Raw genomic sequence first — 21528 nt, forward strand, 5'->3', positions numbered from 1 at the left:
AACAACCAGTTTTTCCCAGAACAGTCCCGAGTATAGAAGTTAGTTTAGCCTATTCTTGAATGCAGCCATCAGAAGCACAGCACACCGCTCAGTTTGGTCCATATGTGATACTGTCAGACAACCATTGTAATGCACAAAAGAGACTGGAGGAACAGGGGCTTGAAGAGACACATATGCCTGATTTGGTACTTGGAGAAGCACCAACATGGTGAGAGACTATCTGCATTGGTGCCTGTACGTGGTACTATGAAGAGGCCTAGCCTTCCACACGAATGGACTTCAGTGCTCCCTAACCAGAACTCTCCATGGGGGCTTGATCCTTACTCAGACCTCTTGTCTGCAAGAGACTTTCAGGTTCTGAGACTTGTTAATCACCACTGTGAGCAGCCACTTGGAGAGTTCCTGGTCTGTCCCATCTGTATGGCCTCTCTCTTTCCAAAGCCTCTCCAAGCTCCTCTGTTCCCTGTCTTCCAATACCAGAAGTAGCTGCCTGAATTCCACACCTCTTGTGCATTTTGGACGCAACACAATGTCATCTACAACATGCTTTCCTACTATACCATTTATATGCTCCGGTTTTGTGTTGTGAAGACCTGCTCTTAAATTTTAAAGTGCCTGCAATGGGAAGAACACCCCTCTTCCCCACCACCACCAGTCCATTCAGTACCCTTTTTTAATGTAAGCAGCATAATTCCCCCAGATGACTCCTGTTACAGGGACACAGCTTACAACTTTTAGCATTTTTCATATGTCATCCATCTTATTTGCAAGACCAGCAGTCCAGAGGTAGAAAGTAAAAAAATTATCAAAGCAGAAACGGATCACATCTTGGTAAGTGGTGAGGATTTTAACTCCCTTCATTTAAAAAATGCTTACTTTCCAAGGACAATAATTTGTCTTTGTGGTACAACAGACGGAGTTGGAAAGTGCACAAAGACTGGGAAGAACGCTGATGAGCTGTAGAAGTAACTGCCACTAGAATGAGATCTGCAAACGATACTTCCATAACTACCACCACCTGTGCTGGTCTTACCAAAGAAGAATCAATTGGTTTGGACTTTACCACTGAATGATTAAGCAACTTAACTTTAAAGCTACAGGAAGCTCAATAGAACCTTTGCCATGAAACCTCAGTTGCCTCCCATGCTGATACAGCTCCCATGAAGGCACACTACCAAGGATGATACAAACTTCTGTGGAAATAACACTAACAAATTACCCACTAAAAGGGCCGTATAATTAATAGGCCAAGTCATAATTTTATTTTTATAAAATATATCATACAAGATTTAGGGTTGGAAAGAACCTCAGGAGGTTGTCTAGGCCAACCCCCTGTTTGAAGCAGGACCATCCACAACTGTATCATTGCAGACAAAGTTTTGTTTAGCCAGGTCTTAACCTCAAAGGATAGACATTCCACAACCTCTCTGGGTAACCTGTTCCTGTGCTTTACTACCCTCCTAGTGAGTCTTTTCTAATATCTAACCTGAACTTCCATTGCTGCAACTGGAAACCATTGCTCCTTGTTCTGTCTTCTGCCACCATTGAGAACAGTCTAGCTCAATCCTCTTTGAAACCACCTGTAAAGCAGTTGAAGATTGCCATTAAATCCCCTCTCAGTTTTCTCTTCTCCATACTGCTTCTTCCTTAGAGTTGCGTGACTGTAGTCAGTGGCCGTTTGGTGCTTGAAGCACTCAAGTGCCTCACTGAAGTCCAGGTATAAACGGTATAAGGCTGGGGTATCACTGGACCTCTGCTTCCTATCTTTTGCAGCCTTACACATCTCTGTTTGTTAGATTTGCTCTCAGCACTGCATTGTTGTCCAGTGCATGTCGAGCTGAGCAGGCCACTTCAAAATGACCTGGTAGTGTTGGATGCTTCTATTGTAGCTGAAATCCTGGTCCTCATGCACCTTCCAAGCACTACCAAAGATTCAACTGTAGTACTTTTTTTAGTCAGTTGCATTCTGGGAACAGCTGATTGGACTGACTAGGGCTGCATTTGCCCCTGTGAAATCAATTTATAGATCTTCAGTGCAGATATGATGAGCTTGAGCCAAAACTTGCAGCTAATTATCAGTGTCAACATAGCATACCTTTGTTGTTTATACAACTGATGCTAAATCACACAGAGATTGGGAAATGGGAGAATGGAGGTATTATCTGTAGTTAATATTGTCACCAGAATGTCATGTTTAATTTGCTGATGCTTCTCTCCTTTTTTTTTTTTCCCCCCTCCAGTCTCTTAGAATAGCGTGTCGCAACCCAAAAGTGGGTCAGAAGAACATGAAAGTTGTGAGCAAACTTTAAAAATGGATTCTCCTTTAACCCTCATCAGTTCTCATGAAAACGTAACCGTTGTTGGTCTCATGGGGTAACTTGTTACCCTGCCCGCATGAACAAAAAGGAACTGGTGACAACAGCATAAATGTACCAAAAACTACTTATTAAGCATACAGATAGTTTGTTTGAAAGAGTATTTATGATGATTTGAACCCAAAATATTATTTAACTAGAACTATGAAAAAAACATTCATGTTTTGAAACTCTTAGAACAATTTGCTAAGTCTGCAGTTCACACCGTTTTCAAACTAACGATTCCAAAAACATTTCCTAACTGTTTTAACTAAGTATTGCATCACTCACAAAGCAGCAGTGATGTACTGTGGTGCACATAAATTGGTTATAAACTTCGCATTGTTTCTGGCTTTTGCGGTCATCTGTCCTTGGACAAAAAGCACAACATCCACTTATGCTTGCAGAAGGTTCTACTGGGGTGCATTATGGCAATTTGTAATTTAGGGCAGTCAGACCAGACTTAACAAACTTAGACAGATTACATGTATCCATCATTCTTCGCTTTATTTATCCGTCGATCAACTCTTCTCCAAGCTCCTGGGGGAAAAAAAAAAAAGGAAAAAAAAAGTGCCGTCTTCTTAAATGTGATCTTTGCTTCCAGTATGCGTTGTGGCCTAGCCAAATGATGAGGCTGGCAATGGCAACCACATCCAACATATTAAAAAATAGTGTCATTGGCCACCTATTGGTTTTCCATCTGCAGGTGGGCATACGGACTAAGTGGTCAAGGTTATCTACCCCACCCTTCTTTTTTTTTTTTTTTTTATAGTCATGGATGATGTCCAGCTTTCTTTGCTCTCCACCCACTGACAGGTCATGGTGCAATGCTTAACAGTAACAGCACAACTTTGGACTTCTTTGGAACGTAGGAAACTAGGGTGAGTTCCCCATTGAAAGGAAAAATGGATGAAAAAGTTTCCCTTCGATTTTTCTTGCATTTTTCATTTGGGATATCGGCCTTGTTTTTCTGAATCGTACCTGCATAGGTCAAGTCCTGCTGTAGCAGTCTTTCTGCCAAGGCAGTACTTGTGAAGACATTGTGATGCACAATATTCCTTCCTGCCTTGTACCAGGGATGGAACCAGTTTTTCAATGGCCTGGGTACCAAGATTACCTTGGCATGGAGCTTCTGGTTGTTTGCCCAGGTAGATGTCTCCAGACAGGGGAACAATGTTGCTGCATCACTGTACCACCAAATTTTCAAGCCATATTTGGTAGGCTTGCTGGGCATATATTGCCTGAAGGGACAGTGACCCTTGAACGCAATTTGCTGCTCATCAGGTGTATTCCTGGAATATACCATTTCCTCAGCTGCTCCACAAATTGTGTCCAAATATCTCTGAAAGCAGCAAGCTTGTCCACAGCTTTCCTTTCCTCATGTGTCACCTTGTTGTCAAATCTCAGGTACTTGGCGATTTGACAAAATCATTTTAAACACATAGTGACACAGAAGCTAGAACGCCCTGTGTGTTGCTCCCATGACTGCTCCAGTTCCTCGTGACCGCTGTGGTATAGACCACTCAGCAGTAGGAGGCCAATGTAGGCTTTCAACTCTGTTTCGTCTAGCTTTTTCCACTCCTTTCTATTTTCAGGATGGCTATCATTCCACTTCCTGAATCTTCTTTCTGCCTCTGTTTGTTTCTCTTATGACGATAGGATCTCTTGTGAGAGAAACAGGTGGAACATTTCCACCACTGTGTCTTTATTACTTTTTCTTGTTGGCCCAGCACTTAAGTGGGCTGTGTTCTTAGCTGTTCTCTGGTAATGTATTAGCTGTGGACTTTTTCCCACGCTCTGCCATTCCTTCCTCTAAAGGTGACATCATCTGCAGTGTTTTCTGGGGGTGGTGGAAGTGGTTCTGCTCCACATCCTGCTGTAGCTCTCTTTGGTCTTCCATGGCAGCCCCGGGCTGGTCCTCTTCCCTTTCCCACTGAAAGTGTTGGCAGCACTTCTGCTTGTGGCACCAACTCCTCCTCACCTGAACTAGATGAAGCTTCCATAGACACATGGTCTTCTTGCTCTGAACAGTCTCACATATCTGGAACAAAGTCAGCATCCTCACTGCCTTGGGATAAGATTTAATCAATAGATGTGTCACTATCTTCCCTGACTACCTGTGCAAGACCAGCTTCAGCACCGAGGATGTGCTTTCTTCTCATCCTGGACTGCAGGGAAAAAAAGAAAAAATTGATTACTGCTGAATGCATGTAAATAACAGTCAAAGACAAGCCTGTCCTCCTATGCTGTCACAGAAGCAATTCTGCCCTGCCCTATGGCAGTGCTGGTAGCACCCTCTTCTAGGCACAGAAGCCAGAGACCAGCATCCACCCTTTTCTGGAAAGCCAAATGTAGATGGATGCTGTTTGGAAACCACACATGCAGGGGCTTATTGAGAGCAGGTAAAAGGGGCATTGGGGGGGTGTCAGGCTCTTACTGTTGAAGGGGATGGCATAGTGTACACTGTATTACAGTATGCTGTTCTGTTTCTTCTCTGCTGTCCCTTTGCTCCTTGTCTTCACTTCCAACAAAGGCAGGGCAAACTAGCTTGTATGTTATGAAAGGGGCAGGTGCCGCGGAGTTTTGCCATGGGAAGAGAGAGCAGAAGTGGATTTGGGTGTGACAAAGGGTTTGGTTTGGTTTTTTGGCAAAGGGCAGGGTGTTTTGATGACCTTGCAGCCTGCAAAGAAAGTGGTTAGCAAAAGCATTTATCACATCTTCTGCAAAAGCAGAGTGGAGGATGGCCATCCATTAGTTACCATGGATACCTGAAGTGGACACGAATGAGGTGTGAATGAATGCTGACTTTTCAGATGCATCCACCAGAAGTGGCCAAACAGGTCTAGACCTGTCATTTATACAAAAATTGGATTGGGGTAAGTTGTTACCCCATATGGAAAAACACATTCATGCCTGGGGTAACAAGTTACCCTGGGCAGCTTTTCATCCACAGAGAGCAAACCATTCAAATAAGCTGGCTGTTCTTTGGAGATATTGTCACTGGTGCCGTAGTGTACAATGTCCTAAAAAGAATTTTTTAGAATTAATTAACTTTAAGATACTGCACAACATGTTTGTCTGGGGTAGGAAATTACCCTGTGGGAATGTATGAAGGTTAAAGGAGAAAAATGTGGGGAAACCATGGCTTTTCCCTTGCCGGGCTGGCAGAGTTCCAGCCTGAGAGGGGCTGCTTGGGGTCACCCATGCTCCACAGCCTTCCCCCCTCACCCCACCAATCTCATACATCCACCCCCCACTCCCTCCCCACCCCGCCCCACACACTGGAGGGCAGGGGGTACTGGGTCAGGACTGGTCACTGATGTTTTACAAATGGGTCCAGGTACAAAAAAGGTTGAGAACCACTGTCTTAGAACACAACTCTGCCCCTGTAGAGAGACAAGGCAACTGCATATACTTCTCATTTACACTGAAATCTAATTAACTATTTTTAAAGCCTTTTATTCTGTTTTCCAGATGCAGAAATTTAACATTGAACCCGAAGTCTTCCTATTCTTAGTGAGTACACGGGCTGGAGGTCTGGGCATCAACTTAACTGCAGCAGACACTGTCATCATTTATGATAGTGACTGGGTAAGTTAAACACTTTTTCAAATGTTTTACGTGGTCAAACTTTTTTAGTATGTTGCTACATTTTTGTTTAGCAACTTTCCTAGGTTATGGGCTATCCTACTTTTATAGATTACCAGGAAAAATTATATAATAAACTTAGTGTTCCGCGTTTTTGGTTTTTACTGAATTTCACTGATAAACTATGTGACTTTTTTATTGAAGTTATTTGGTTTTTACTGATTTACATCCATTTTTCAGTTCAAGTCCCTGTTAACCGGCACAAGTGGGGAATGGAGGGTGCCGGTAAGCTAGAAGTGCCAGTTATGGCATAGGTTTCCAGCTGGGGAGGGAGCGCGGTGGTGACAGCTGTTCATGGAGCGGGGGGAGGAGGGGTGGCAGTGGTCATGCTGGGGCCAGGGTAGGGTGGCTGGAGCCACTGCCTTGGGACATGGGGCTCTCGGCTCTGACCCCAGGAGGAGCTGTGGGAATTGCTCCCAGGTTGGGTGGGTCCCAGCTGCACTCTGGCTGCGGCCCTGCCCCAGGCACTAGGAGCTGCAAGCCCCACCAAGGGGCAGGAAGGAGAGCCCGGACCTGCTCCCTGTGGCAGGTGTTTTACCTGGCCACTCCTGAATGGGCCCATGGGGATGGACCTGATGTCGGGGGGCGCAGAGCTCCCAGCTCTGACCCAAGGCGAGGCTAGAGGGGCCAGGTCATGGTAATGGGGCGGGGACTGTGCATGCCCGGACACCAGGACAATCCTTCCTCCCCCCCAAACGCCAGGGCAGCCCGGCAGCAGACTGTTGCAGCAGGGGGAAGGGGCACGAATGTGATCAGGGAAGAAAGCAGTGGGGCATGGCACTATGTGCGCCTTGCCGTTGAAATTCCAGTTAATGAAGTTTTCTGGTTAGTAAAATCCCTGATAACAGGGATTTTACTGTATTTATTTTTAAGAAATGCCATCCTGATAGATGGTTTGTGTTGCAGCACTGAAGCAATTCTTAAATGTATAACTCTCACTCCAGATACACAATGGATCCAGTCAGATTAAACTGTGTTTAATATCGCATCGTGATTGACTCGCATGACAAACAGGTGCTTAGTGCTTCTGTTTAATGTGGGGCTGAATAAAAACATACACGGGTGGGGAAAAAAAGTAAAAGATAAGTAGAAAGTGCAAATCTCTGTGTGAATATAGCCATAAAAATCAGTGTTTAGAAGTTTTCAAAAAGAGTAAACAGAAAGGTGAAGAGGAAGATGCATTGCGCTGCAAGTACTGTGGCATTGTAGTCAGTTCTTATGCTGACAGGGTTAAAAAAACAAGTAGAAAGCAAGCGATACATTTAAAATTAAAGAAGAATGTGAGATTAGGGGTAAACAGGCCATATCTGGAGCCTTTAGCAGGGCATTAATGAAAGAGAGAACCCAACACGACTGTGTTTAATTATTTTGTGCATGCTATTTGTTTTGCTGGGCAACCACTTTCTCGCAGAAGGATCGATCAGTGACTTTGCTGCTGGACAGTATTGTTGCACAAAAACTCTTCCTAATGCAGACAGCCTCACTCTTAAGTACCTGAGAGAAAATGACGAAGCTGTAGTATTTAAAGTGATTGAAAGAATTAATGGAAATGTGGTGTCTAGTTTGTTTTTTTGATGAATTCCCTGACGCATTGGACCACCTGAATTTGGCCTTTTTGTCTTCATTTTTTTTATTTCAAAGCCAAAAAACCCTGCATTCTCACCCAAGGACCTTTGTGCAGATGTGACATTCATCCCATTTACTGATACCCCAAGCATTCAGGCAGCAGTAAATGCAGTGTTAGAGAGGTACCAACTGACTTGGGGGAAAATGTGGCCACCACTAACACGGATTCTGCCTCCTAAATGGCTATATTTTGGATTTTAAACTTCATTGCAGAACAACAGGGAAGTTTTTTTTGCCTCCCTACTTGCCATCTGACACCTCCAGGGAAGCAATTCTACCCGATCTACACATCAAAGAGCTACTCAACACAGCTCACAAAGACACCCTCATGGACCCAGAGGTACAGACTTCCATCTTCATCTCCCTCTGTGCAAAAATGAAATTTATTTCCTACCTGCGGGGACTTATTACCATCTTGTACCATCTACACTTTTCCCAGAGTCTTATGAAGGGACTTTGATCCCGAAAGCTTGCAGAAAAGGACAGTTTTCTTGCCATTTTCCAGTTCTAATAAAAGGTATCATTTTGGAACCAAGCGTTCTAGTTTTTTGTATGTCCTATATGGCTAAGCTTTCATGGAAGAAAAAATTCAATCAGAAACCAGAGCTATTATGAGTTACTTGTCCCACTCATTTAATGTTGCACTATCATCAGCCACAGCTATTGAAGAAATGAGAGACATAAAATCTTTCATCATTGGATTTTTTAAGCATGCAAACAAGCTGAAGGCTTTGTTTTATGAAGTGCAAGATGACTGCAAACTTGACTGCCGATTTACTGACTCCTGTTGTGCCACTTCAGTGAATGAGTTTCTACCTGGCTGCATGTCTTGTAAATAAGGCATGGACTGTGCTAATGCATGTTTTAGATCACCCTGAGTTTGTCAGTGCTAAAGCAGAAACTGAAGAAAGAGGCAAATAATCTCAGTGGACACCAGATCCTGCACACCAAGGTCACGTTCATTGCTGAGAACCTGGATTCACTGTCTGAAACTCCAAAAGCAGTGGAGTTCTCCCCTGCTGCCTTCAACACAACATTTTTTAATACAGATGTTCACCACATACTGACAACTAAAATATCATCTGAATTGAACACAAAAGCTACAACAGAAACATAGGTTGAGAAAACGCAACAGTTTCATTAAATCCTTCTGACCTCAGAACACAAAAGAACCAAAAAAGCTTTCAAAGACTTCAACATTATTCTCTGTGGAAAATGGCAGGTGACTATAACGTGATTTGAACCCCGACGATTCATTATGGAATGTCATCCAGGTGTTGAACCCCTTCCTTAAGGTGAATTTTTCAGCAGACTATGACCGCTATGGCAGAGTGTTTCAACCATTTGCCACCAAAGATGAAATTTCACATCTTAAAAGTGAATACACTACCTACATCAACACGCCTATCCCTGACGATGTGGAACTGGATGTGCTGGTTACTTTCCAACTTTAGTAAAATTGCACAACAAGCTTTGAGTGGTAGCCCCCAAATCAGTGGATGCAGAACGTTTATTTTCAAAACTGGACTACATGCAAGAGGCTCAACATGAGTGAGGATACACTTAAGAAAACCATGTGAGCTATGCAAACCAGGATTTCTGGAAAAATTATTAGTTTTGATGGGACACAAAAATTAGTTTGTATATAAAAAGTTTAGCCTAACCTTACTATTCTTTGTCCTTTTTGTAATAATTCAAAATCAGTTCTGAATTGCGAGGTAAATATGCAAGGTAAGTTCACTCTCATGTGATCAGCATAGGCACCCCGCTCCCCCTCCTCCCGCCCTCCAAGCAGGTAAGTTGGGGGAGGGGGGAAGGGCAGGGCTATGGGGAGAGAGGCATGATACAACCTGTCAGCCACTCGCTGGGCTGCTGCAGGGAGCAAAGCGGAGGGACAAGTCAGTGCATGTAGGGCAGGGGAGCGCAGCTCTTGCTGCCACACACCCCAAGTGGGCTGGGAGGCTGTGCCAGGCTCTTCCCAGGGGGGCGCATGCCCCCTATCTGCACATGGGACAAGAGCAGACTCCCGCCTGCACCGATAACCGGGAAGAGCCCAGTACCTGCAGCAGCGACAGTGCTGCAGCCTGCTAAGCACCAGGAAGAGCCCCAGGCTGCAGGAAGAGCAGGCTGCCGCCTGTCCCAGCACTGGGAAGAGCCTGATACCACTGCTGGCCCCAGTCCGCCACAGCAGCAGGCTACAGCAAGAGCAAGCTGCTGAGCACCAGGAAGAACCCTGTGCTGCTGCCAGCCCCAGTCGGCAGCAGCAGCCTGCTCTAGTCCCACATGCAGATCTGGAAGCACACGCCCCTCTAGGAAGAGCCCGACGCAGCCCTCCCGGGGTGCACATAGCAGCAAGAGCCGCATCCCCACGCCTGCATCCACTGATAGTTCCCCCCACTTTGCTTCCTGCTGCAGCTCCAGGAGCAGCCAACATGCTACACCGTGCCCCTTGCCCCCACCCCTTCCCTAGTCCTAGACTTACTCCAGTCCCTATCTCCCTCACTGCTGCAGGAACGTATTATTATTTTCCCCAATTTTAAACCAATGTGGTTGGGTTTTTTCTTTTCTTCCTTTTATCCCAATTTCAACCTGGTTTTTATGTTTGGAAGATAAACCCTGAAAAATTCCCAGAATATTTAAAAATAAAAACCGAAAATGCGGAACACTGAGTAAACCAGGGGTGGGCAAAATGTGGCCCTCCAGACCATTATATCCAGCCCACGAGGCCCCTAAAAAATTTAGAAAATTAATAGTTTTCTGCCCCTGGCTGCCTGTCATGCAGCCCTCGATGGCTTGCCAAAACTTGGTAAGTGGCCCTCCGCCTGAAATAATTGCCCACCTCCTGAAGTAAACTTGGACTACAGCTTATATTTAGCATGCAATAATAGTTCAGCAGGCTTTCATGCTCTTCACTACCTAATGTCATAACTATGATAGCTTTGAGCCAACTCACTTGTAAAAGATAGATAAACAAATTTATACCATGTCTCAAAGTACTTTAGTAAAAGGCTGGTTTCCATGATAACTAAATAGTTGGTTCCATCATCCATTTCAACTGTAAAACTAACTTGTTTTTTCAGTTTTATTAATGCAATTAATTGTGCACACTCTCCCCAGAAATTGAAATGATCTCTTCTTCTTTCTGCAGCATGAAAAATGATACATTTTCAGCTTGAAAGCCTGTAGAGTCAAGTGAATAAAAGTAAAGCCCATTGTGCATCTTTATCAACAAAGTGATTTGATTTTTTTTTTTTTTTTAATCCCTTTAGAATCCCCAGTCTGACCTTCAGGCCCAGGACAGGTGCCACAGAATCGGCCAAACTAAACCAGTTGTTGTGTATCGCCTTGTAACAGCAAATACTATTGATCAGAAGATTGTGGAGAGAGCTGCTGCCAAGAGGAAGCTAGAGAAGCTGATTATCCACAAAAGTTAGTAAATTTACTCCACTTTTTTTGTATTACTCCATTAAAACCCAGCACTTCCAGTCTAGCTGCTAGCACTTCTGGTCAGTCAGCTGCCTCCCACCCACCCCCCGGCTTATCACCCAGCCTGGGGACTCCCTGCTTCAGGACTGGCTGCTGGGGTTACACCAACCAAAAATGGTTGAAAACCCCTGCTCTAGACCAGTGGGAATCAAATTTTTTGGTACATGTGCCACAGATTAAGTCCCACGTTCTCCCCGAGCTCCATTCCAGTCCCTTTCCCCTTTTTATCCCTCTTTTCTTCTCCCTGCCCTATATTCTGCCCTCCCCAATCTAATGTGTGTCCTACAGAGAGGCTGCCTATGGCACCTGTGTTGCAGCTTGCCCACCCCAGGTCTAGATAATAATAAACTAGTGCTAGTTTTGAGTGAGATGTTGAACTAGGTATCTTTTTATTATTACCCCAGTCTCTTTTTATACTCCACTTGTTATCATGGTGCTTCTGTCTGCCAGTGAGCTACTAAGATTTCATGGTCAGTTAAAATATGAGAAAAGCATCTTTCAGGAATGTCTTTGCCAGAAATTCAACTTTTGGTCTAGTTTGCACATAGAGCCAAAACAGGAAGAGTTATTTGAATGCATCAAGGAATCAACCCATGAAATGGTGAAACCATCCAGTACAGAGTTAAATATGAAAGGGGAGAGCAATAACACAGGACAGGTTTCAGTGGTTTCCTCTAGGAACCCTTGCCTCAATGCCTGGGGACCCTAGTAAAGGTTTAGGGAGGACTGCTGTGATCACCTAACTAAGTAATCTGATGGTACCTTCTTGCCATAAATATAAAAATCACGTAAAGTTAATTCCATCCTCTTCTGACCCTGCAAAGATGCTTTAGACATGTTTTAATGGTATCTAGCCACACAGCCTTCTGAAACCAAAATAACTTGAGTTCAGATTTGTTACAAACCAGCAGAGCTGCGAAATCTTAGTGTCAAGATCCTTTTCATTTTATTTGTTCTTTATCTAAAAGGAGGATACTTAAGAATCTTCATTAAAAAAGCCCTAAGATATTTTACAGTTGCATGGATCAGGCTTGAAGTAAGGAAATGTCAGAGTAGAGTTAAATTATATATGCAAACTTCTCTGCACACCAACACATATTATGACGGTGTCTTTATAAGAATTTTCTCAGCATTTCACATATTTCTACCATCCTAGATGCATTCAGTCTAACACCATACTGCTACTAATCTCTTCATACTTCACAGGTGATAACTACTCTCTCCCTTCCTGAATAATCTCTCTCTACACCTCCCTAGGTTGCCTTATACTACTGCATTTTATCTTCATAATACCTCTTCACTCCTAATTCACAGCCCCTTTGCATTTACATATGGAGTCTTTTCTCTGCTATTTAGCTCAGTTTGCATCTGTCTCTTGGATCAGAGGAAGGGCACTTGCTGCTGAAATAAGCTTTCAGGCATTTCTTCCAATTATACAGTTAGTTCAGTAAAAAGAAACCTAAAAAATCCTTGCTTCTCATACAACAGTAACATATTAAATATGAATACATTACTTCATGTGAGAAGTGTGTAGTTAAGTAGTAGAATCATTTAAATATTGTATGTATGTTACCCAGAGAAATAGCAAAAGCTGTGTTAGTGGATATTTGCAAACCAGACCTGAGCAAGGGCAGAGGAAGTGGGTAAGGGAGGAGGTGAGATTGAGCAGCTGCATCTGTAAGTGGCAGGGTTGGGCAAGTCTAGTGATAACAGGAAGCTACAATGTTAGTCCCCCTTCATTTGTCTGCTTTTCTTGTCTTTGTCCCCAGTTAACTTTGGCCAGTTGGAAGTAATCTTACGTTTTTGACAGACCTTGATAACCGATCCAAATGACGGCTGGTTTTTTTGAGTCTGTCAGTTCTTACCCACGAGTATCCTAGTATTTCAGATGAGTCTGGACCTCTTGTTTTTATAACATCAGTACTTAGATGTCTAGTAACGAGTTGCTTAGAAACTTCCCTTCTATTTAAACTCAAATGTATTGGATATTAAGAAATGTTAGTCTGAACAGTTGCATCTTATTTACTAAGTATATTGAGAGAAATTAGTCTCTAATAAATCATAAGAATCTTTCACTGCTTCTCTGTTCTGTAGTTGTAACCTTCCTCACTTTTTCAATCAGCTAATGTTATAATGGGAGCAAACTTCAACCTTCTTCATCTAATTTTAATTGCAATGTTTTTACTGTAAGTAGAACTAATACCTTTTCTATCGTGTGCATGTCACTGCTGTTTCCAAACCATTTCTTTGCATGCCAAAATTAGTGACAGGTATGCATGTAAGAGTTCTGTGCAATGCTGGATTATTATTTTTTTTTTTTTTTTTTGACTCTTCAGCTTAGTAATAATTTAGGCATGTTGTATGTATTTGGATAAAACAGTGAAGCACAATATTCACTATGTGCTGTTGTATCGATGTGCAGTATGTCCAAAATAGTTGATTATCAGTTTTTTCAGGACATGTTAGATGTGTCAATTTACAAATCTAGTGGCTGCCTTTTATAGATTTTCTTATATGGGGGGTTTTCTCTCTGCATAGATCAGTTTAAAGGTGGTAAATCTGGGTTAAGCCAATCAAAGAGCTGCTTGGATCCTCAGGAATTAATGGAATTACTGAAATCAAGAGATTACGAAAGGTATGTTTCCACATTTTGTTTTATTCCCCACCCCCACCCATCAGCTCTCAATCTGTGGAATGTAAGTAAGTGTCAGATCACCACAGTGGCTCTGCCCTTTTCATGATGTTAAATGGCGTTCAGGTCTGTGCCAGAAGAAAGGAAGGGAGGTCCTTGGGGAACTCTGATATTGTTACAGGGTGTCATTGGCGGGGTTACCCTGGATTTCTGTTCACAGCTGGCTCCGCACTCCCCTTTCACTCACCTGCCATGCCTTGGTGTTAAATAATTGCAGTAAGTTGCCTCACCCCAGAGAGGGTGGTGATTTAAAGTCAGGTGGCACTACCTCATCCTTATATGTATCATTACTGACAATGGTTGGGTCCAGACCCTCTTCCAGGGCCTCAACCTTTCTTCTTCCTTTCAAGTTCCCACCTTGCCCTGGCCAACAGTCCTAATTCTGTCCCGTCTGTGTCTCAAACCTAGAACCCTTGGTTCCATTGGCCAATGAATCAACCTCTGGGCCAGGTCCCTTAGTTCTCAGCCTTTGCTGCCCTGATAAGTCCCAGTCTCAAGGCAAGCATTCACAACCTGCTGAGGGTCAATTTCTGCAGAGTCTCTTGTCTCCATACAGTGCTTTGCTACATGGCCTCTATATCACCCCTTACGGCCATGTCTGTTCCACCAGTTGTTATCAACAGAGATTTTTAATAGACTGTCCTGCCGTTTTGAGCTACCAACAAAGTTGCAGACATAATGGCCCCCTTGTTAACTTCTTGGGCTCAACAGAAAAAAAATCTACACGGTTTACCGCCGGTGAGATCCACATGTCTTCAGGTCCATGCCCCGTGTGCCCCAGGGCTCTGCTAGCCAGCTTCTGGGGTGTCTCCCCTCTCCCCCTCAAGGGCAAGTCAGTCCTGCTTCTGCTACTAGGCCTTTCCTCTCTCCCCCTGGCAGGGACTAGCTTTTGTACAGCCAGGCCTATCCTCCTTTCTGGTCACCTGACCACCCCACCCTGCCTTACACCAACATAGGAAGTTCTTGTTCGCAACCTGCAGTCTCAAGGAGGGGTGGGTATGCATGTTGTCCCCAGCTGCATATTTTCACTCTTTTTGCCTTGAACGGTCCTTATCTTAAAGAGACCAAGTTCTGTAGCTCTGTTCCATGGTCTATATCCTGTTACAGTATAGAAAAGTTTGAACTGCTGAATTAGTCCAACTGTAACTTGGTTTTACATTGTATTATTTTCTCTTATTTCTGTAGAGAGGTTAAAGGATCCAGAGAGAAAGTAATCAGTGACAAAGATTTAGAGTTACTGTTAGACAGAAGTGATCTTATCGGTAAGTAAAGCTTATTTGGTCTGTCTTTCCTGTTTGACAGTAAAATATATCTATATGTCTGTGTCTGTCATCTGGAGTCTGTCTGGGGTCTGTCATCTATCCAAAATCTGACATGGGTAGATATTTCAGTTCCTATACTGCCAGAAACTGTGGGGCACCCCTCAACAAATATCATATTAAATCCCCATAATGAGTATTCGGCATAAATACAGAGGGTGCTAATGTGTACGCTTGCCTCTTACACTGACAACTTAAGCTAGTTAAGAACATTTTTGAGGAGCAGTGGGGAGTAGAATGCCAGTTCATCAGAACAAACTGCTCTTGACAACGGGTTTCTTTTAGCAAATTTCCCATTTCAGAATTTTTCCAAAATACAGTAAAAGCCATGTTATCCGGCACCTTACAAGCCGGCACGCTCTACTAACCAGCATGCTGGCTTGTAAGGTAAAGTGAAACGGGAAGTGCCCACCACGGCACTTCCGGTTTCTCCAAGCCCCCATAGCCTGGGGCAAAGCAGCCTGCACTGCCAAGCCCCCACGGCCTGAGGGAATAACAGGCTGCATGGGGCCCGCCTCTCTGTCCTGCAGGGCCCACGGGAGGGTTAGCAATGCTGCGGGAGGGGTGGTGACGCCCCAGACGCAGCAGGAGAAGCAGCGGCCCAAACAGGTAAGGACACCTGTTCGGGCTGCTCAGTTAACCGGCATATTTTGTTATCCAGCATCTTCCATTCCCAGGGGATGCCGGATAACAGAGCTTTTACTGTATTCCATTTCAGCATTTTTAGCTACCTTCCATATTTTGAAATATAAATTACATAAACTACTTAGTTTTAAATGTGAAATGCATATACTGATGACACATTTCAGTGGACCCACACCATTTTTTTTTTTTTCAAATTGCAAATATTTTGAGACTTTTTTTTAAACTTCAGTAGGCATTTTAACAACTTCCCCGTGATGGGTAAAATGCTTCCTGTCCAGCTTTGTTCATTAGTAATATTTTGACCTGTTGTGCGTTTCATTCAGCATCATTATATTCGTGGGTACCATTTACCATACTTAAGACAAAGATAAATCGCCACAGGATTTACAAATGCAAGTCAAAGCCTGTGTCCAAAAAAACGTTTGCCTGATTCTAGTACAGTGTACTTCATCTCGTATAGCTTTGGGACTCAAAATGGGCTATATGCTTATTTAGTGTATGTATTTATCCAAACTTAATGTAAACCATTAATTCTCATTAAGTTCATAGCTTTGCCTTGGTATTAGCAGCCCTGAAACTGATAGGATTGGCTAAGATGTTGCATGTTTTGCTATGAGTAAGTCACAAAAGAACATTTTGTTATATTACCAGAAGAATTTGTCTGGGTGTACAGCACGTTGCCGTTGGAGCTAGATTTTACTAACGAGTCTGCAATTTAACTGCAAGTGTCTAGGAGGAAAATTATATGTAAAGATTTAAAACTTTTTATTTAGGTGGAGAACTCTGTTAGGACTTGCTTCTTCATTCAGCCTTACTGTGGTGTTAAAGGTTGCATTTCCTTTCCTTTAAAAAAAAAATAATATAAAAGGAGGAAACTAATTCATTCAGACTAAAAACAACTGGTAATTCATTGAGATCTAGCTGATGCATTGTGTTCGGTGGGTTCTTCTGTTGTGGGGGGTTCATTATTGTTTCATTACAGCGTGCATCTAACTTGCACACTCGGGTAGTTTAGGTTTTGATGGGGTTTTTTTGTTTTTGTTTTGGGGTTTTTTGTCTTGGTATTCTTATGACTGGGGTGGACCAATAGAGATTTTGGAGGCCGATACAGATAGCCGATATTTAAGGAGGCATATCGGCCGCTACCAATCCGATACAGCTGCCATCAGCTGGTAAGTCCGATGTGGTGCAAGTGGGGGGCAGATCAGCACCCCCTGTGATGGCAGGGGCAGGTACTGCCCAGCCGGAGGGGGTGGAGGTGGAGCTGCAGCTTATGGAGTGGGGGCGGCTCCTGACTCTGCTTGCACCCCAGTAGGGCATGAGGGAGGCATGTGCCCCTAGATATGTGTGGTGCGGGGCAGGCAGCAGCTGTGGGGTGGAGCCAGGGTTATTTTTCCTGGGGGCTGGGCTTGGAGTGAGCTTCAGCAGCGCTGAGGAGGCTGCAGCCACCACAGATTTTACCTCTGCTCCCAGCCCTGCACTGCCACCTAGCTCAGTCCTGGCTTTTCCCTTCACTTGGGTGGAGGAGGGGCATTCAGCTGGGGCTGCGACAAGCAGTGGCACAGGGCTAGGATTGGAGCGGCTGCAAAATTTAAGGTGGCTGCAGCCTCTACCCTGCGCCACTAGAGCCCTCTCTAAGCCCAGCCACCAGCAAGAAAAGCCCCGCACAACACTGGCTGCAGCTCCACCCTGCAGCTGCTGCCTGCCTTGCGCCACATAGATCTGGGGGCACACTCCACAACCCTGCCCAAGTCGCAGCTCCATCCCATGCCCCTCCTCGCCACCTGGGCAGCACCTGCCCCTGCCCATTCCCTCCCCACAAGGGGGCGTTGATCTGCCTTCCCTTACCTTCCAACTTACCAGCTGGAGTTAGCTATCCACACTGCTGGTTTTGCTCCGGTATAGACAATTTTCTTCATATCAGTACCAATCTGATATCAGACCGATGTACACCTCTACTTATGACCTTTCAGTGACCTTTAAAACATAGAAAGAATCTTACAACCAAACCAGAAGTTCAAATCGGAAATTGTCTGGATCCCAATAAATTTGATGCTGTTTAAACACTGTTAACATGCATGATTAACCCATTAACAGGTTCTTGCATTAATTTTTTGAATGCATTAATTATGCATATGGTTTTGGAGCCTGCACCCAGACTCCAGGCTGCCTAGCAAAGCAGCAGTGGCAGTGAAAAAGGCTGCCTTGCAGTCTAAGCATGGGCTCCAGGCTGCTGCAGCAGGAGGGGGTGGGGGACACAGTCAAGCAGCCGCAACGGACATGTGACTAGGCATGCAACCCGGTGTCATGTAGACCAGTGCCCAGCAGGTAAGTCGGGGTGGGGGGAGGCATAGATCGAGGCCCCCAGTGAAGGAGGGAGTGGCGCAGGGACTGAGGTGAATGGGGCTGGGGCAGGTCATGGGACAGAGCCACAGGGAGACGTGGCTTTCCACCACTGCGTGCACCCCCAGGGGAGGCATGCAGGGCATGTGCCCCCCAAATTTGTGTGGGGCAGAGGCAGGCTGGTTGCTGCACAATGCCATGTTGTGCCTCCCTCCACCAGGCAGGCAGGGGACATGCAGTACAGCCAGCGCATGGCTCCCAAGGCAAAGACAGCAGGGCACAGAGCCTCAGCCCGCCTCTGCCCTGTGCACAAATATGCCCCTTCCCCCAGGATGCACCACAGTGGTGGAGGGCCATGCTCCCCCCACGCCTCAGACAAGCCGCCTACAGCTCTGTCCCACTCCCAGCCCCAGGGCCCCATTCACCCCAGCCCTTGCCTCTGCCCTCTTCCCTCCCTCACCCTGGAGGCCCTAAATCTGCCCCCCACTTCCCCTCCATAGACTTACTGTTGGGTGCTATTCTACATGCTGCCGGGTCCTATAGGGTTACCATATTTCCAGTTTCAAAAAAGAGGACACCTGGGGGGCGGGGGGCAATATGATTGGGGGACGGGGGGCAGTGATATGCCCTGCCTCTGTCCCTCACTACCACCCCTGCCCTGCTGCTGCCTCTCACTTCTGAACTACAGTACCTCACATCCTGCCAGTGTGTGCCAGGACCCCCCTCCCCAGTCTCCAAACCACACACACACTAGCCAAAGTACCTGCATAATTTTGTGTTTTTCTGGCATATTTGTGTTTTTTAGCTGTGCGATTAAAATCACAACTAATTGTGACTAATTTTTTTAATCATGCAACTAATCACAATCAGGTTTATTTTTTTTAATTTGACAGCCCTAGTTTTTTATTTTAAGGAAAAAAATGCGACTAAGCCTCTTGCTTTACATCATTTTACTTCTGATCTGAGACTACTGACAACTTTGTCAATCTTTTTCTCTTAGACCAAATGAAAAGGTCCCAAACAGTTAAAAAAGAAAAAGTGGGTGTCTTCAAAGTCTTAGAAGATTCAGAAAACTCCAGCGTAGAATGTGTTTTTTGAAGTGTGACTGGCCTCCTAAGCTACATGCAGCTGAAGTCAGACCGTGCAAGGCCATCATTCATTACACTGATTTTTAAAGCTGGTTTAAAATGTTATGCTTTTATGTGATTTGTAACATATCTAGTAGTCTCATACTTGTAATTTTGTTAATCTAACATGAACAGTTCACAAAATAAACACATTACAGCCTGTCAATTTTTTATGATCCAGTGGCAAACACTGCCAAATTTGTACAAATCTTCCTGTGGAAGTCTTGCTAAGCCTTTTGTTCTCTACAAGACAAAGTATCAGTGGTTTTTATTTGGGAGGGGAAGAATTTTTAGTGCATTTGTTTACAACCAGTTGTGTAACTTCAATAAATCTTTTTGATAAAATTGTCCCTTTGTCCTCCTGAGTGGTGTGTTTTTGTTCTGTTTTAAGGGGAAAAAAAATGTTTTGGTAGTTTCATAGCAGGAAAGACTACTGGGATTAGATGACCCCAGCAAGATGGTTATCAAGACCAGTTTTTGGAGATCACCAGGTTGGATGACTGTACCACCTGTGGGAGGAGCCTGTTCCAAACCCTCGGGACTTGACTTATAAAGAAGTTTTTCCTTGTCTAGCCTGAAATGATCCTCAATCAGCTAGTGCCCATTATTTCTTGTCCTCCCCTTGGGGGGCCTTGGTGAACAGATGCTCCCCCAGGCCCTGATGTGTACGTCCTTCATATACTTATAGGCTGCTTCCAGGCCCCCTCTGAGGCTTCTCTTCTCCTGGCTGAACAGCCTTCCTGCCTTAAACTACCCCCACTCTAGAAACTTAGGGCAAATAATCATTAATATAATTTATATTTTGGACTAATCGTATTAATGGAGCATGGATAAAGATTTTTCTTGGTTGACACCAATAGCTGATACCCATCCAATAGCTGATTTACAGGAATGCATCCTGGCAGCTTGGAGAGCAGCATCCTGCTGGTAAGTCTATGGGAGGGAAGGGTTGTTGGGACAAGGGCAGGTGCAAGTGCTGCCCAGCCAAGGGGGTGGGACGGAGTTGTGAATGGCTCGTCCAGGGAGCACAGGTGGGGGGCTCCCTGCTGCTGTGCACACCCCCAGGGGAGGCATATTCCCCACCCTCCAGATTTGTGTGCAGGGCAAGGGCAGTCTGTACCAACCTCCTGGCGGGAGGCCTAGGTTTGGCATGGCTCAGTTGCACAAGTCAGGAGGTGGCACTGGGAAGGGTAGCTACAGGGGGCTATCGGGAATTTTGGGGTGGCCATAGCCTCACAAGCCATCACCCCTGCTCAGGGCATTCTGCTCTGCTGCCTTTCCCTTGGCAGCCCTGGTGCCTTGAGCAGGGGCAGTGTTAGGAAGAGGCTTAAGGGGGCTATGGCCACCCCAAAATTCCTTGTAGGTGCCACCCCTTTCAGTGCTGCCACCACCACCTCCCCTACACAGCTGAACCCACCCCAATTACCCATCCCCTCCCTTCCCCCGAGCTGGGAAGAAGCTGGGACAGCCCCTAGCTCTGAGTCCGCAGTGAGTAACCCGCCCTCACCCCACGCACAAATCTGGGGGAGAGGGCACACCCCTGCCCTACTTCCACACCGTGGGGGCCTCAGTCTGCCCCTACACCCTTTCCCTCCCCCAGACTTACCAATAGGGCACTGCTCTCAAAACTGATGGACTATATGCATGCTGCAGCTGCACACATGCATGCGGCATTTATCAGTGACATCAGCCAAAAAAAGCTGATTTTTAGAGGCAAGAGTTTTTGGGGGGGTTATTTTATCTTTATTGAACCAACTGGATGGTTTGAATAAAGCTAGACAAGGTTTTGAATGCAAGACATTCATCAAGTTTATAAAGTCATGCTGTAGGTCATGCATTGTCACCACCTGGTGGTTTCCACAGGTAGGGCATGCTCAGTTGGGTGGATGGGATGGGGCTGTGGGTGGGGCCAGGGCCTGAATCTTGTGACAGCACAGGACTCGAGTTGAGGGTCTGCTCCCAACACCCCTGCCTGCTACGCCTGTGCAAACCGGTTAGTATGCATTTCAGATTTGACCAATTCGGGGGCAGTGATTCAATTTGGAGATTCAAGTCACTGTCCCGAATTGATTTTGGCAGAATCCAATTCAGAGATTTGGCCGCAGCTGAATCAGCCCCATCCTCTGCTGGTTCTCAGTGGCCGCCCTGCCCGCTCTCCCAGCTCCTGGCTCTTTGAAGAAAAAACCACACTCACTGACTCCTACCCGGGGGGGGAGGGAGGTGAGTTGGGGTTTTTTTGTTTTTTAGAGCTGGGTCAGGTAGGGCAGCTAGAAGGGGGCTGGGAGAGT

At 45.2% G+C, this 21528-nt stretch overlaps 1 protein-coding gene across 2 annotated transcripts in view; it reads left to right on the forward strand.

The window, feature by feature from the left end:
• The window catches only part of HELLS (helicase, lymphoid specific), a 47216-nt gene extending 27628 nt beyond the window's left edge, over window positions 1-19588 (forward strand). For both annotated transcript variants that reach the window (XM_059729705.1, XM_006263961.4), the window contains exons 18-22: window positions 5829-5945; window positions 10898-11057; window positions 13653-13749; window positions 14992-15068; window positions 19114-19588. In XM_059729705.1, coding sequence (XP_059585688.1) covers window positions 5829-5945; window positions 10898-11057; window positions 13653-13749; window positions 14992-15068; window positions 19114-19211 — 549 coding nt within the window. In that variant the 3' untranslated portion in view covers window positions 19212-19588. The remainder of the gene's footprint in view (window positions 1-5828; window positions 5946-10897; window positions 11058-13652; window positions 13750-14991; window positions 15069-19113) is intronic.
• The last annotated feature ends 1940 nt before the right edge of the window (window positions 19589-21528 follow it).

Source organism: Alligator mississippiensis, chromosome 6, assembly GCF_030867095.1.
Source record: "Alligator mississippiensis isolate rAllMis1 chromosome 6, rAllMis1, whole genome shotgun sequence".
Lineage (NCBI taxonomy): Eukaryota > Metazoa > Chordata > Crocodylia > Alligatoridae > Alligator > Alligator mississippiensis.